The following is a 16688-nucleotide window of genomic DNA, read 5'->3' as shown; positions in this document are numbered from 1 at the left end:
TTTGGTGTTTTAGTATATTCAATTTCAAACCATATATATATATGGTTTGAAATTGAATATACTAAATATACTAAATATACTATTGAATATACATATATATATGGTTTGAAATTGAATATACTAAATATACTAAATATACTATTGAATATACATATATATATATATGGTTTGAAATTGAATATACTAAATATACTAAATATACTATTGAATATACATATATGGCAGAAAATCTGCACTTGCTATAAATCACAAAAATATAGTTCAAATATTCTCTAATAAATATAAAATCACTAATAAAGAAATCATTAATAATGTGCTCCTTGTTTTTTACAGAAGTCTTATGGTAGAAAGAATCTGTGAAGGGGAAAAGGGTAATCAATGTGGAGAAAACTTCAGCCTTATTTCAAATCTCAATCTGAAGAAAACGCTTCCTGGAGTAAAACCATGGGAATACAGTGTATGTGGAAACATCTTCATGCGTAATTCATCTTATAATGGGCATGTCAGACGTCACACTAGACACAAGCCCTCTGAGTATCAGAGTCATGGAGAAAAGCCATATAAATGTAACATATGTGGGAGAGCCTTTACCTATCTGCAGTGTTTTGAAAAACATGGAAGAACTCACAATGGAGAGAAAACCTATAAATGTGAGGAATGTGGGAAAGCCTTCAAGTGTCTCAAAACTCTTCAAAGACACATAATAAGGCATACCGTAAATGCTCCTTACCAATGTAAGGTGTGTGGGAAAACCTTTAGTACCTCAACTTCTCTTCAAATATGTGAGAGTACCCACACTGGAGAGAAGCCCTATCAATGTAAATACTGTGGAAAAGCCCTTAGAAATTATCGAAGTTTTCAGAGACATGAAAGAAGTCACACTGAAGAAAAATTATATGAATGTAAAAGATGTAGTAAAGCATTCAGGTATCTCAGTAATCTTCGAACACATGAAAGAACTCACACGGAAGAAAAACCCTATGAATGTAAGGAATGTGGAAAGGCTTTCAGATCTTACAGTTCTTTACAACCACACAAAATGACACACACAGGAGAGAAACCCTATGAATGTAAGGAATGTGGAAAAGCTTCAGATCTTCCCGTTATTTAAAAACACACGAAAAGATTCATACCAGAGAGAAAGCCTATGAATGTAAGGAATGCGGAAAAGCCTTCCGATCCTCAAGTTACTTACAAACACATCAAAGTTCTCACACTGGAGACAAAACCTGTCAATGTAAGAAATGCGGAAAAGCCTTCAGATCTTACAGTTCCTTACAAATACATGAAAGGACTCACACAGGAGAGAAACCCTATGAGTGTAAACATTGTGTTAAAGCCTACATTTCTCCCACATCCCTTCGAAGACACATGAAAATGCATATTTGAAATACTTCTTATCAATAGAAGGAATGTGGGAAAACATCAACTTGTATCAAGCACATGAAAGATTTCAAACTGGAGAGAAACTCTATGAATGTAAACAATATGGCAAAGCCTATGCAGAACACAGTTCCTTACAAAGAGTGGAACAGACTCATCCTAGAGAAAACCCTATGAATGTAAGGAAAGTGGAAAAGCCTTCACTTGTAACCCAACCCTTTGAAAATCACAGGCTGTGAGTGCACATTGGAGAGAAACAATATAAATGTGAAGAATGTGGGGAAACCTTCAGTCATCCCTTAAAGAATTATTAAAATTTTAATTAAAATATATTTACCAAGTTTCTTTAAGAAATTGGAAACAATTTCTACAACAGTAAACCGCTGTATAACACAAGGGTTAGAGGTGTGACCACCCGCTCATGAGGTCAGAAATACATGTGTAACTTAAAACCTGTCCTCCACATACACAGATTACTTATTTTTTAGTCTGAGTATAATCTGAGTATAAGTGCACCTATGCATTTCAAATGTGTTCAAGGGTCAACTGTAATTACTTACAGAAGTGACTATTGAAGTGAAATAATCCTTCCAGTTGTCTTACAATGAGAGTACATAACATTAATAAGTAGTGATTTTTCATTAAATCAGTTAATAACATTGTCTACATAACATTAATAAGTAGTGATTTTTCATTAAATCAGTTAATAACATTGTCTCTCTACACTTTGAATCCTGTTAGATCCTTGGGTTAATTTAAGTTGTATTTCTAATAATGCAATTAAGTTTAAATTTTTTAAGTTGTTTTGTGTTAGGGCTATTGAAAAATGACAGCTCCTGGATAGACTTAGTCTATTATGTATTTTCTCCCTTTCTTACTGAATAAGTTTCTTTTGGCGGGATGGGAGTGCTGACATGTATAACAGCCTTTTTCCATTTTCTTTAAATCAGTTGGAGTAAATTTTTATGTATGTCGGGTTTATGAAAGAATATATTTTTATGTAAAATGTTCTGATTACCAGGTAAGAGCCTTTCAAACTAGATAGACACTCTCAGAATGGGCATTCCTATAGGTCTTTTGGTTTATTGCAATTCTGTACCCTAGCCAACACTCATCCCACTCTTAGATCTTCCCAGGGTCTGTGTATTCTTCATGTCAGTACATTTGACCCATGAACAAGGGAGGGGCTGTGATCGCTGACACCACTGTCCCCCCGAACCACCAGCCATCGCAAATCCAACTTAAATCCACCCTCTGCATTTGCAGATTCCCAACTGCCAGCTGATCTTTGAACAGTGTGGGTTTCAACTGCCTAGGGTTGACTGATGAAAATCCACATATAAGATAATCTGTGCACTTCAATCCTTCATTGTTCAAGGGTGAATTGTATTTTTATTTTATTTTTTTGCAGGGGGCGGGGGAGGGAGAACCTCATTAAAAACCTTTGGCCCATCCAACACAGATGTGCTGTTTTCTGACAAACTGCACCCATGTCCTCATTGTCATGGGAGACAACTGGTACTGACCTAGGCACATGTGATGTCATTCGACAAACAAAAGCAATCAAGAAATGTGGAAAACACTCAAAATACTTGTAGCAGCTAATATTTCAGATGTTTTCCTTGAAGGAAACTTCCCTGGCAGCCATGGTAGTTGACAGACTATTAGTAGCCTGGGAAGAGTTCTGTTCCCCTAAAAGGGCTGCTGGCAGTGAGTCAGTAGGCTAGAGTAGCAAAATGTCACCAATATCACTACAAATAAGACAAAATAAGCATGAACAGTACTAAAATAATTTAATAGGGTTTGAAATCCATCCTGATAATCCTGATCTCTCCAACACCCTGGAGTGGATTTCTTTTTTTTTTTTTTTTTTTTTTTTGAAAGTTTGTCACCTTAATTATATGTTGCTTGTGCTTTACACGTGATTTTTCAATTAATATTCAATTCATTTATATCAGATGTGGCTACATTTATTCAACAAACTTTAGGAGTAAACCTTATTAAAACACCTCATTTTCGATATTTAACTCTTTATCGGCTTGAGATACTCCCTCACCCTGCCAGGTCCACAGTGAGTAAGCGAGTTACAAAGGTTGACGCATGCTCCTTTTTGTGTCACCAGGTAGCAGGGTTAAACCTTGAAAACCTGCAGCCTCTGCCCCTACACACACTAAAGGGCCAACTCATCCTTCTCTGCACAGGCCACCCGGACCAGCTTACCCTTGCCTTATTCTCTTAGAAAGCACCACTGAGTAAAAAAATTTTTTTATTCATTTGATATGTGTGATGACATCAGTCTACACCCAATCTCATTTTGAATAGGATGTGAATCCTGCCTCCAAAAGGGCAATAAGAAAACAGAATGTAACAAATGGCAAACACCTTTCTAGTTACACTCAGATATTCAGAATGGAGAAGTTTGAGAAGATGAGGATGAGAAATCCAAATGCAGAGATCCAAGAATCATCATGTTTTGAGATGCATTGGCTACAAAAGATAAACTTTGAAAACATTTACATGGGCTCTAGTAGTAGAATCGATATGTGAAAATGGTTTCATCTCACGAGGGAAAAATGCAAAGCAACAGAAGCGAGTGGATGGTTTCTGTTCTAACATGTAAAGAGCTCGGGGGTGATCATTTTCATCTTCACAAGAAAAAAACTGAAAATCTGAAAAATCAGAAGGTGTTTTCGATCCCTGAGGGATTTGAGATTACGTGGCAAACCAGTGTCACTCAAACGAGAGACATGTAAATATAGAGAATTACCTCTTACTGGGAAGAGAAACGACTGAAACCAGCAACCTTTTGTGTATAAACAAAAATGTTAAGAAATTAATTTGCTGGAGACACAGTGTGGGCTTGCTTGAGAGTTAAAAGCTTTTGGAGGCCAGAGTTGGGAAATCACCCCAATATTTATGAAGTTTTTTTCCACAGGAGCCTGGCTAGGTTTTCACAGTGAAGCCTGGAATATATGGCCTCATGCTCCATGCAGGAAATGTGGGGGAAACATTTGGATATATACACAAAACGTTCTGTTCTCTGTAACTTAGGCCATTCCTTAAAGAAAACTAATTTGCTAAAACCTTATCTGATTGTGGAAAGAGCAGACAACTCTCATATTTTAAAAAAATTTCCTCTCTGAGAGAAAGAGGAATAAATGCTAAGAACCTTTTGAAGTTTGTAGTCCCAGGGTTCTTTTTCACCAAAGCATTACAGGTTAATCATAATATAAAAGAACATTTTCTCACCCAAACACCTTCCCCTTATATCAATAACGCTCCTGTAAAACAAACAAAACAGTAGAGTAAAACAAAGTTGCAAGACCCAGATTCTACTTAAAATTGAATTCCTAGGGATACCTAAACACCATAGAAGAAAAACAGACGTACACTAGAGTATATTGAAGCCCCTGACTCCTACAACTATAGAAAACATTAAATATAGTCTAATACCCATTAAATCATAAACGTTAAAGACTTATTTACATCAAATATTGTGAAAATTCACTAATATGTGGAGATTAAATAATGCACCATCACAACCACTGGGTCAAAGACAAGAGAATTTTAAAATATTCCAAGACAAAAATAATAAAAACAGAACTTACGAAAACTTATGGGATGCAGCATAAGGATTATTATAAGGGACGTTTATAGCGATCAACACATATTAATAAAAATGTCAAATTAACAACCCGTATTTACACCTTAAGGAACTATTATTAAAAGAACAAGAAACTAAACTCAAAGTTAGCAAAAGTTAAGAAATAATAAAGATTAGAACAGAATAAAAGTATAGAAAAATAGTTGTTTTTTGAAAAAATACAAACAAACCCTTAGACTAAGTATAAAGAAAGAAGACTCAAGTACATAAAATGAGAAGTGAAAGAGAATATATTACAACAGAATCTTCAAAAATGGATCAAAGGACTATCATGGACTTTATATTTAATTAAATCGGATAAGCTAGGAGAAATGGACAATTTCCAAGAGACATACAACTCAGCAACATCAAATTTAAAAATAGCCTGAACAGTACCATAACAAATAACAGATTCATAGAATTAATACTAAACTTTTTTGAAAACCATAAATATTTTTTTTCAATTCTGTTCCCATATGAAATGACAAGTGATTAGAGTTTCTACTTTCATCCTATATCAAATTGGTGAGTATTTGCTGGAATGGGCTTCATACTAGATGTTTTGGAGCAGCATAACAGTGAAAGAGTCTCTCCAGACCCATGCTCCCCCCAAACTGGTGAAATTTATTCTAATAACAAATCTTTAAAGGCTCTGGATGTGGTCCCAAAGGCAAACGACAAATGAAGAACATCTATTCAAGAAAATCTACGCGACGTTTTTAAAGAAACATTGAAACTAGACACTAAGAAACCAGACACTAACCAAGTTCTTAAAAGTAACCTGTAGAACACAAATGGAAGTGACTCGGTCCCTCCAGCCGCAGGTGCTAGCCCAAACCAGCTGACACTGGCTGAAACCAGTGTAGCTCACCTGAGTCTGCGCAGTTAGCAGTTGAATGACCCAAGTTGACTCCGAAGTTGAGCGGCAACCAAAGTTCACACTACCGGGGAACTCACAGGTAAAGACCTGGTCTTCCAGGGGCCCATTTTTGAAGCTAGAGGTGCCTGAACTATTGCCTAGCAGGAATGGAAACACAACCCCACAAGGAATGTGTAACTTCGACCAATCAAATTCTATCGAATCTAAGAGAAACGAAATTCCTTTGTACTTTCTTTCGCCCTTTCCCATACCTCACTTTAAATAGTTAAGTTCCAAAATTATTCAATTTCACCTTCCCAAATCAGAATTTATGAATATAAATTTTAAAGCTTGTTTAAAGGCTTTGTTTGGAAAGACAAATTTGAGATTTGTCTCCTGTCTCCTTGTTTGGCTGCTGTACAAATAAATCCTCTGCAAAAGACTGTTGCAATGGAATTGGGTCTTTCCGTTAAACGGCGCGCAACTGGCCCAGTTGCTCAGCTTGCTTACAACATGAGACTCTGTAGTATTTCAACCAAGAGCACTCCATAGCTCCTCCCAGCTCACGTTGGTGAAGACTTGGCTCCAGATACTGCAGCCCAGAACACGCAGCTGCCTGTCAACTCAGGTCCCACCAAGAGGGCTGACTTCCCTGGAAGAACAAGACTTCAGCGTTCAGAACTCTGCCCACAGCTACCCGTTGCTGAAGATTAGTAAGTTCTGCGTGAATGGGCTTGATAATTAGGTGATACCATTGTAGCAGTCCCTACACATGGAACTGAGGCGATCGATACCGGCTGGAGAGGCATGCTGATAGTACTTGGGTCTTGATCACCCCTTTTCCAGCACATGAGGTGGCTGTAATTAAGCCGTTTTCGAAGGGCCAAGAACATCTGGCCACTGTCTCTCTTCTCCACTGAGCACTGAGCTTTTGAAATTTGTTACTCAGAGAGAGGTTTCCCATTGTCCTCAAAACACCTTCAGGATTTTGGCACAGATATTTTTGCTTTACATGGGGCAAAGCAAGCTACAAAACACAAAGCTCTTAATCGCTTTACAAAGAATTCACTGGGTTGGCACAACATCTTGAAAAGTTCAAGTCAAAGGACATTCTTAATAAAATGGAGAATGAGTTGAAAGGCAATCAGGTTTTGATTCGTGTATTTAATGAGGATACAGCCCAGACTGTGGACTATTTTTCTGGAAAGAAGCAGGGAATTAGACTTCTGGGAAGAGGAATCCAAGGTTCAGAACAAATATGAAAGAGTGACTTCAGAAAGTATTTCTACAAAGGAGTTAAAATTTTATTGGGTTAATTGGTAGAGCAAGTTATGTCCTGCCAGGACATTGATGATAATAAAGCAATCACTCAGCACTCAATTGAGTTTAACCCCTGGGTGTGGTCCACGAAAAAGGAAGACAGCCCTACCTGTACCACTGTCCCAAAGCTGTACCTGATCCTAGGAGCTTGTATCAGTGGTTTTACTCTGTATGAAGGAAATAGAATTAGCTAAAATAATCCAGCCAGTCATTGAATAAGCAAACTACAATTAAAAAAAAAAACAGAAGGAAGGGGATCAGTACTCATGGTTACTATAAGATATTACCTAAAATGTCTGATCGCTACAAAATTATTAGATCTGCAAAGATACAAGAAAGTAGGAACCACACACTGAGGAAAATAACAGCAATTAAAAAATGACCCAACTCTTACAGAAAACCCCAGCAAAATTAACAGCTTCATCTCATCAGAAAAAAAGGAAGGTCAAAGGCAGAGGGATAACATTCATAGTGCATGAAAATAAAAACCAAAAACCTGTAAACCAACAATCCTATATTCACCAAAACTGCCTTGTTAAAAAATGGTGAAGTAAAGACTTTCTCAGATAAACAAAACTGGGAGAATATATTGAGAGCCAACTGCCATGCAAGAGTTACTTAAGATGTTCTTTAGGCTGCAAACAAGAGACCTCAGATGGTAATTCATAACAATATAAAAGAACAAAATATTAGTATAAGCAGTTATGTAATTATGACAGAATCAATACATATTTTTTCTTTTTTATCTGATATCAAAAAAGTTTTATAAAATGCTATGTGTGTAATGTGTCAAAACTATAACATATGGAAATATAATGTATATGTAATATGTTTGCCATTAAATACACAAAAGACATAGTGGAAGCAAAATTGTACTGGGCTAAGGAAATGATTGTAGATGTATTAACCTAAAAATAAAAGGTCAAAGTGAGAGGCAACATGAATTTATTTGCAATTTAAAGGGCTAGCTATTCAGGAAGCACTGATTGAGGCAGCAACCCAATACTGTTCTGATTAGGAGGCAAAGACTAGGGGCATTTATGAGAAAGGGAAGGAGAACAGTTACATCAGTAGAAGGAAGGAATTTCTGTAGGTGTAGATAAGCTAACATAGTGATTCTGATTCTAAACAATGTTTTAATTTTTCAGTCCTGTAGTCATAATATTTGCTTTCTTGTTTTGTTGTTGTTAAGAGTTGTTTGAGATAAAAAGCCACTTTAGGCTCAGTCCAAGGGTAATTTTACCCAATTTTAACAGTCCAAAGGTTTAAGGAGTAAGGTTTGCAAGGCAATTCCTTGCAAGGCAGTTCCTCTGCAATGGCAGCTCCAACTCCACTTTAAGGTATTGTTTTTTACAGATGGTAAAGAAAGAAGTGTAACAATATTGGGTTATAGCTTTAATAGCATTTGCATAACAATACACAAAAATGGCAAAAGAGAATAGAACTATATATGAGTGACATTTCTATGTATCACTAGAATTAAGCTAGCATAAATGTGAAGCTCAGGCTTATAAATTAAGTAGTATATGTTAAACAGTAGAGGAACCCTTGACAATAACTTCAAGAATATAGTGAAAAATTAAAATGCAACATTAGAAAATAGTTAATGCAAAGGAAAGCTATAAAGGAGGAATAGAGAAACTAAAAAGAAAATGAGAATTGTAGAAAACAAAAAGTAAAATGGCAGGTATGCTTGCAACTATATTAACAATACTAAATATGAATGAATTACATAATCTTAACAGGAAGAAGAAATTGTCAACCCAGATTTAAAAAACAAACCATGATCAAAATGTAAGCTATGAGCTTGCAGAACACACTGTAGATTCAAAAATACAAGTAGACTGAAAGTAATAGTGTGAGAAAGATATATCTGTGAACAGCACCTCCCAGAATAACTAGAGAGGTGATACAAATATCCAGCAAAATCGACTAGAAAGCAAAAAATATTACTAGAGATATTGAGGGACATTATGTGGTCAAAGTGTATGGTCTGCATCTAAAATAAAAAAAAAATATTTTAACCATTAATCCTATACTAGCAAAAAAAGATTTTGAATCAATAACCTGACTTCTCAAATTAACAGAATTGAAAAGATGAGGTACCAAATCTAAAGCAAAGAGAAAGGGAAATAATCAAAATGAGAGCAGAAATTAATAAAATGGGAAATAGAAAAACCAAAGAAGAAAAAATCAAAGAACCCAGAAGTGGGTTCTGTGGAACAATTAACGAAATTGATAAATCTTTAGTTAGGTTAATCTAGAAAAAAAGGGGGAAGATTCAAATTCACACAATCCAGAAGAAAGAGGGATATGACTACTGACATTACAGAAATAAAAGGATTATAGAGGAATTCAAAGAACAATTGCATGGCAACACATTAGGTAACTAAGATAAAATGAGTAAATTCCTTAAAGGACAAAAAATAAATATACAAAGCAAATATTGATGGACATAAATTACACATGGAACATTTTTCAAGATAGACCACGTGTTAGGCTACAAAACCTATTTCAATGAATTTCAAAAGGTTGAAATCATATTAAGAATCTTCTAAGATCCAGTCAAATCGATGGAGTAGGTAAACACATACTCTGCCATCTTGACCAGAATTCTAGCCTTCCTCATGTTTTTTTATTTGTTTGGTTGATGTACAAAATATCTTATTTCACCTTGTAAAATTTCTCCTTTACTGAATTTAAGAATTAACACACAATTAAAAAAATTATATTAAGATTTGACCTTCATTCACTGAATCAGGTACTTTTGAGGAAAATAACTGCGATGTTACTACCACTCAGATCTGACTGAACCATGAAGGCTATCTGTATATTTTGTATGGCCGATGCAGATGTAACTCCTTGAGGTCTCACTAGACACAAGATGGTGACATCCAAGATGGATTGTCCCCAACCCCCAGTTGAGTGGTGGTGGTGGTGGGGGGAGGGTAGTGGGTTTAAATGTTCCCACAAAGTTCATGTTTACCAAGAACCTCAGAATTTGACTTTATATGGAAAATGGGTCTTTGCAGATGTAGTTAATTAAATATCTGAAGGTGAATTCATCCTGGACTTAGGGTGGGCCCTAAATTCAATGATTGGTGTCCTTATAAGAAGAGGAGAGGACACAGAGACATGGATGGAAGACCGTAGGAAAGACAGAGGCAGACATCGGAGTTATGTTGCCACAAGCCAATGAATGCCAGAACCGCAGAAGCTGGAAGAGGCAATGGAAGATTCCCTGCTGTTGATAAACTATGAGTCAATGTAGGATTCCCCATTAATTCTCATTCAAACCATCGAAACTTAACAGTTTCAATCATTTAAATTCCTCAGGTCCCCAGTTATCACACCTGAACACTTTCATTTTTTAAGGTAACTCACTGAAATCATGTTCTACACCTGGGAGTTGATCAGGAATAATTTAAATGCATGAGAAAGAAAACCCAACTAAAATTAACTTTAGATAATTTAACAGACTATAAAAAGAGGAAAGAAAAGATTCAAAGAGGGAAGAGATCAGCTCATGTTTCCGGACTTGAGGAGTAGATATGTCCAGGCAGAGAAAAGCAGTATACAAATGAGGGGGCAGGCCTTGTCCTGACCATCTCCCACACCCACCGACTTTGTTGTCCTCCCAGGTGGCCACAGATCCTGTTGGCCACTCCTACACTGTGACCTCACACAGCCCCACTTCCCAGAATTCCAGGTAAGGCCCAGCTCTGGTTCTATAAAGGGCCCTGTGCCTGGATCCTATTGACCAGAGAGGGCCATGTGACACCCCTACATGCCAGGAACTTGGGCCAGGAACTTGGGGATAGAAACATGGAGATTAGCTCACACTAAAGAGTTAGAACCCCTTAGTCCTGGGGTGGAGTCAACCCCACATGAAAGCTGTGGGCTCTGGGAGGGAGCTACCATTATGTTAAATCCAGAGACTGTTGTCAGGAGCCCTAAGGCACAGCTGTCCACCTCAAAACGCTCTACACTTCTATTTCTCTGTTAGACTTTGACCCTCTGAAACCAGGCCTCCTTCCCCACCTTGGCTAGAACTGCTCTATCCGAAGTTCAAGGAAGTCCAGAAAATGCCCTATCTTTTCAAACTCACAGCACTCATTTTTGTCTTGACTTAATGAAAGAGTCCCCTTATTTCATGTCTAATTTGACATTTACCCCCATCAAACTGTTCAGCATATGCTGATCGGATACTTACAATGTATCCTTAGCTGTGAGCTGGTGGACAAGTTTCCTTGGCTTAGGACTAAGTGTCAGGTGAAGGTGATGAGCCTGCTGCCAAAGAAGGTGTCTCCACATAAAATGTTCCCAAACAACGTTGTTTTCGTAAGAATCTAAGGTTAAAACTATTTAAAAAATAACCCAGGTAATTTTTAGGTACCAGATAAGGATGTGACAGGTGGCATATATGCTAATTAAATTATATAAAAATATCTTATGTCCTAATTAGCATTTGGCTAAAATGAAAAACAAGAGATGTAAAATCAAGCTTAATAAAATCAGATTTTTAGGAAATCATGTTAATTTACTGTTAAAAAAATCTCTTTAGAGTAGGTGTCACCTTTTCTATGAGTGTAAGTGTTATAAGAATTATACGTAAACACACTAAGCACTTCCTTAGGCTAAGTGACTACTGCAGAATTTACTATGGAAGTGAATAAAAATCATGGTAAACAGAAATTGAGGTGTACGAAGACAAGATCTCCTTTCTTGTCACATGGAGCCCAACCTCTCACTCACAAAATCATCTACTCATATTTTCGTCTCTCAAAAGAGTTTAATAAAGTACAATTTTATAACTAAGCATCACAGTTCAAGCAAGAAACAGGATTGACACTAAAGGAGGCGGGTAAGACTTGGGGGTGGTCTCAAGGTGGACCTCTTCCCAAGGACCACACCACCCAACTTCTTCAGCACGACCTTCTCCTGATTTTCATCCAGTTTGTACAACATTCTCACTGCCGACTGGCTCCCTCTGCCTCCCTGGCCAGCCTGTCTGCCCTCAAGGCCATAGCCAGTCTCTCTCTTGCCTTTTTCACTTTCCAGGTCTGTCTCCGGATATCTCCAGGGGTGACAGGTTGTCCGCAGAGAAACTGAGGGAGAGAGAGATCTGCTGCTGGGATCAGCTCTGCCCAACCTGAAGACCGTGCAGCGGTGGGCCCGGGGCTGGTGTGTAGAGACCCAGCACCGGCACCGTCCCGGGATTCACGTGCACTACCCGGTGCAATCATTTGTATGACATTTGTGATATCCAGAGCACTTAAAGGTTCTCCTTCACTACTACAGGCCTGGAGTCCCTGCAGTCTCCTGTACGCACAGACTTGCTGGGGCTTCTCCAGGGTCTCCTCCCATTGCCTACGCCGGACCTCACTGCCAGGATGCGAAGTTATCCTTGTGACCCGCCTTTTGAAAATGCAGCTGGTCAGCCTCATAGGAAGTGCCGACCTTTCACGATGTCTCCGCTTGGTCTTGGCTAAATGGACTTCTCTTTTCTTTTTTAACGTCTGAGGCATCATATTTCTTATGAGCTTCCCCTTTGAAAACAAAATGAAATGGGAAATTCGAATAAAATGAGAGCTGAACACTTTCGGTTCATTTGGATTTTCTACCCTCCACTCTCCCTGGCGAAATGTGTCTCAAATTGCACTGCGCATCGCCCTCATCTGAAGAGTTGCTAAAACTCAGTTTTCTGAATCTCAACCCAAATAGGCCTGGGGTGGGGCCACAAATTTGCATTTTTCACTGTTCCCAGATGATGCTGATGCTGTTGGCACAGGCACCATACAGTGAGAACTAGATCTTGGGACACCAAGCACATAAGAGTCAAGGACAGGAAGTTTGAATTCACTACCAGTGTCAGTTCCAGACCATTTCCCTTCACTATCCTCCTCTGAAGATGTTTCCCTCTTCTCATCCTTTTCAATGTCAAGTATACACATGCCGGTGCCCCTTCATCATATGCACACCAGGATCACAGGTTTCTTTGTATCCCAAGGCTTACGGGTTTTCTTCATCTCTTTTTTACTGTGCTTTCGGGCACACAGTCGTCTAGTTTCTGCAGTCTTTTAGTGTCTCATCTCTAGTAAAATCATGTGCCTTTCAACCCCTAGATACTCACTTTCACTTACACACCCAAGTCCCATCCTTACTCAAATATTCTCTGTTCATAAATAACTCAGGAATATGATATTCCCATCAGAGATTCTTTTTGCACAAACACCTCTACTGTAAATAACCATTTTTACTTCCTTGACTCTCTCTCTTCTCTCCTTGTATGCCTTCCTGTTAATCTCGGCTCCTCTATTCGACTTAACACAACTGATGCTTCTTAAAAGTCATGCCTGCTCTCACATTTGTTCTGCATCTACATCCTTTCTAGGCAACTTCAGCCAGTCCCCTGCTTCAAATACCATCAATGAACTAGAAATGTCCATAGCAGCAGTGTGATCTGACTTCAACCCTGAAACTCTAGTATCCATCTGCCCACTCAACACATCAGTGATAATACTGATGACTCAACTGACAGTGACCAGGTGCCACACTGAACCAACCAGTTCCTCAAATAATTCACTGCTATCTCAATGTCTCCTAATGTTACTTATTGGTGCAAATATCCTATCTAAACCTGAATGTCATTGTGGACACCCTGCCACTCCACAGTCATATCAACGAGTCATCCATTTACCATCCTGAATTCATGTAAAGATTCTCGACTTTTGAATAATTCTTGGGCATCTTTAAGATTTCCTACAAAACACCATTTCCACAGAATGACCTTTCCTGACCCAAAAATCAAAATTAATATTACATTTTGTGTTAATTTTTTCCAATTTTTATTTGTATGAGTATTATCTATTTCTTTCACATTATTTTGCTCACTAAATTGGATACTCATGAAGAGAATCCTAACATAGGCTTTTTAATACTTTATATTGCCATATTCAGTATTGCTTTGCCCTTAGATGTGCTCAGCTATATTTATTAAAAGAAATTATTTAAACAAAAAATTCTTTCCAAATATTTCAAACAAATTCACTCAACCACAATTACACATTGATATAATCTCTTGAGTATTATGCCACAATATCACTGCCTATGATTTCAAATTCTTTCTCTCTCTTATTATAAAACTCTGGTCAGAATAATCTGTTTAAAATGTAAACCTAATCAGCGCACCTTTCTTTTTAAATGCCTCTCTTCTGTCTTCAGAAGGTACTCCTTTTTAAAAAGAGAAACCATAGATCTCATTGTATTCTTGTTATCCTACCATAATTGTCAATACTACCCTTTTCATTACCAAAGATGTTCCAGTTCGGAGGGAAAGTTATTTGATCCTCCCAGTTACAGAGCATCTATTTTATGCCAAGTTGTGTAATAAAACCTAGATTTAGAAGTTGTGTAGTAAAACCTAGATTTAGAATTTAACTTAACAGTAACTGCCCCTGTTGATTTGAATGTGGGTGAGAGGAAAGATTTAATAGACCAATTAATGTCTAATGTAGTGTTAGATATAAGTGATGTGAGAAAAAGTAAGTTCAACACAGAGACAGAGACAGAGGTAGGGATGGAGGATCAGAGGTTAGGGGGGATAAAGACAGAGAAAATAAGTACAATTATTGATGATAAAGAAATTAGGAAAGAGGTAACTGATGACAAAATTTGAATACAGAACTGAATTTTTGTTTTAAAAAACAACCAAGCAAATTGTGGGTAAAATATTTTCCAGAGAGGGGAACAATTTAAATAGTGCAGGGTCAAATACTATTTCCAATTTCTAGTGATAATGTTGGTTAAAAAAAACAAAAACAAAAAAACAAAAAAAACAAAGACAAAACAAAAACGTCAAGACTATTATCCCAAGAAAGCATATACCAAAAAGTACAATACGCTGAACATTACTTAACAAAGTAACACTTAAGAAATGACTTCCATGTTCTTTTCCTTTCACTTTTTTTAAAAATAAAATTATTGAGGTGTCATTGGTTAATAAAATCAAATAGGTTTCAAGTATACAATTCAATACCTTGTTTTAAGAGCTGTTGTCTGCTAATTTAAAGAGGTTAGACATAAGGGAAAACGTATACAAATAGACCCTATTGCTATTAATATGAATGCTGCACTCACCAGAAAAGGCCCGTTTGTAATGCAGGTGGATGCAGGTTCCCCCATGGCTGCAGAGTTGTCCTGCTGACCCCACTCCTGAGATGCAGACAGCCTGCTGCTTGAAGGAAAATGCAGTGACTTCTGCCTCTGATTCCCCTTTTATGGAGGAACGGAGTGGATAATCCAATCAGTAGATAATTCAGAGGAGACGCCCTCTCATATCAATGGGATCTGACAGATTCCCAAGTCTTTACACAGAAACTCAAAAATTTGGGGCCATTGACATTGTCTAATACTGTTGTAGATTTTTAAAATTAATACATTTGTGGCTGAGGGTGGTATTTGTAGTTTCGCTCACATTTTAATGTTATTTTTTTCTCCCATTGTTGTATTCTATAAAAATAGGAATGCAAGTTTCTATGCATGAAAATTTTCATACAATTTGTTTTAATAGGAAAAAATTAGAGACCATTTAAATGTTTGTCAATAAAAGAATGTACAAAATATTTATTAACAATTCTGTGGAATATACCACAGTCATTAAAATAAATTAATACTTTGTATATTTACATTTCACCCAGTTACCAATAAATTTTAGATTATTTCAACCATTTTACTTTCCCTTCCCTTTGACCTAACCAGTTAAGTTCCTTTACTCTCTATTTCAAACTTCGATTTAAATATTTTATTATTCCATCCTTCCCTCAATAAACTTGTTAATTGTAATTATGTGCAAATCTTTGTGCGATTACACTGATAATTACATCATGAGTCCTTTATTTAACATAGTCTAATACAAGTAATTACTTTTACTACCTCCCCCAAATGCTAATACTTTAGAATGCTTTCAGTTCTATTTTTAACCTTCCTGATTTTTAATTCTACATGTATTTTAATCTTCATGAGATTTCAAGAATTGCTTCATAAAACAAAATTCATTTATATTTATCTATAAATTATGTTTTCCTTCCCTCTTAATTCTTTCCTGCATTCCTGGTTTTCATCCTGGCAATATTTTCCTTTGGACTCAATGACTCACTCGTATTTTTTTCTAGTTCAAGTCAGCTAACAATTAAATGTTCTACTTTAAGATTTTTTAAAGACAGCTTTATTTGGGGCATTATTGCTGTTGAGTATAGAATTCCTGTTTGATGTGAGGCTTCCTTATCAATTTTTTTATCTTTTATTTACTTTCCTTTTTATTAAGTTTATTACGGTGATGTTGTTTAATATAATCATATAGGCTTCAAGTGTACCATTCAATATTACGTCATTTGTATAACGCACTGTGTGTTCTCCACTCAAAGTTATTTACCTTCCATCACCACATATTTGATCCCCTTTATTCTGTCTACCTCCTCCCAT

At 36.9% G+C, this 16688-nt stretch overlaps 2 protein-coding genes across 2 annotated transcripts; one reads left to right on the top strand and one right to left on the bottom strand.

Moving 5' to 3' along the window:
- The first annotated feature begins 306 nt into the window (after positions 1 to 306).
- Positions 307 to 2095, top strand: LOC120616942 (zinc finger protein 14-like). Its single transcript, XM_039880492.1, has 2 exons — positions 307 to 1081; positions 1249 to 2095. Exons 1-2 carry the CDS (start codon positions 341 to 343, stop codon positions 1387 to 1389), a joined length of 882 nt encoding a protein of 293 aa, XP_039736426.1. The 5' UTR covers positions 307 to 340; the 3' UTR covers positions 1390 to 2095.
- Positions 2096 to 12117: 10022 nt separating this feature from the next.
- LOC120616943 (methyl-CpG-binding domain protein 3-like 2B) lies at positions 12118 to 15435 on the bottom strand. The gene is made up of 2 exons (XM_039880493.1): positions 15345 to 15435; positions 12118 to 12754 (listed from the first exon to the last, which is right to left on the bottom strand). Exons 1-2 carry the CDS (start codon positions 15387 to 15389, stop codon positions 12176 to 12178), a joined length of 624 nt encoding a protein of 207 aa, XP_039736427.1. The 5' UTR covers positions 15390 to 15435; the 3' UTR covers positions 12118 to 12175.
- Positions 15436 to 16688: the final 1253 nt, after the last annotated feature.

Source organism: Pteropus medius, unplaced genomic scaffold (assembly GCF_902729225.1).
Source record: "Pteropus medius unplaced genomic scaffold, Ma_sr-lr_union100, whole genome shotgun sequence".
Taxonomy (NCBI): domain Eukaryota; kingdom Metazoa; phylum Chordata; class Mammalia; order Chiroptera; family Pteropodidae; genus Pteropus; species Pteropus medius.
The sequence above is the reverse complement of the archived record's forward strand: the minus strand, read 5'-3'. Positions and strand labels throughout refer to the sequence as shown.

Coding starts and splice junctions, on each gene's coding strand:
- LOC120616942 (XM_039880492.1), top strand. CDS start 341: ATGGTAGAAAGAATCTGTGAAGGGGAAAAGGGTAATCAATGTGGAGAA. Junction 1,082..1,248: donor CCTATGAATGTAAGGAATGT/GGAAAAGCTTCA, acceptor TGTAAGAAATGC/GGAAAAGCCTTCAGATCTTA.
- LOC120616943 (XM_039880493.1), bottom strand. CDS start 15,389: ATGGGGGAACCTGCATCCACCTGCATTACAAACGGGCCTTTTCTG. Junction 12,755..15,344: donor TTACAAACGGGCCTTTTCTG/GTGAGTGCAGCA, acceptor TTGTTTTCAAAG/GGGAAGCTCATAAGAAATAT.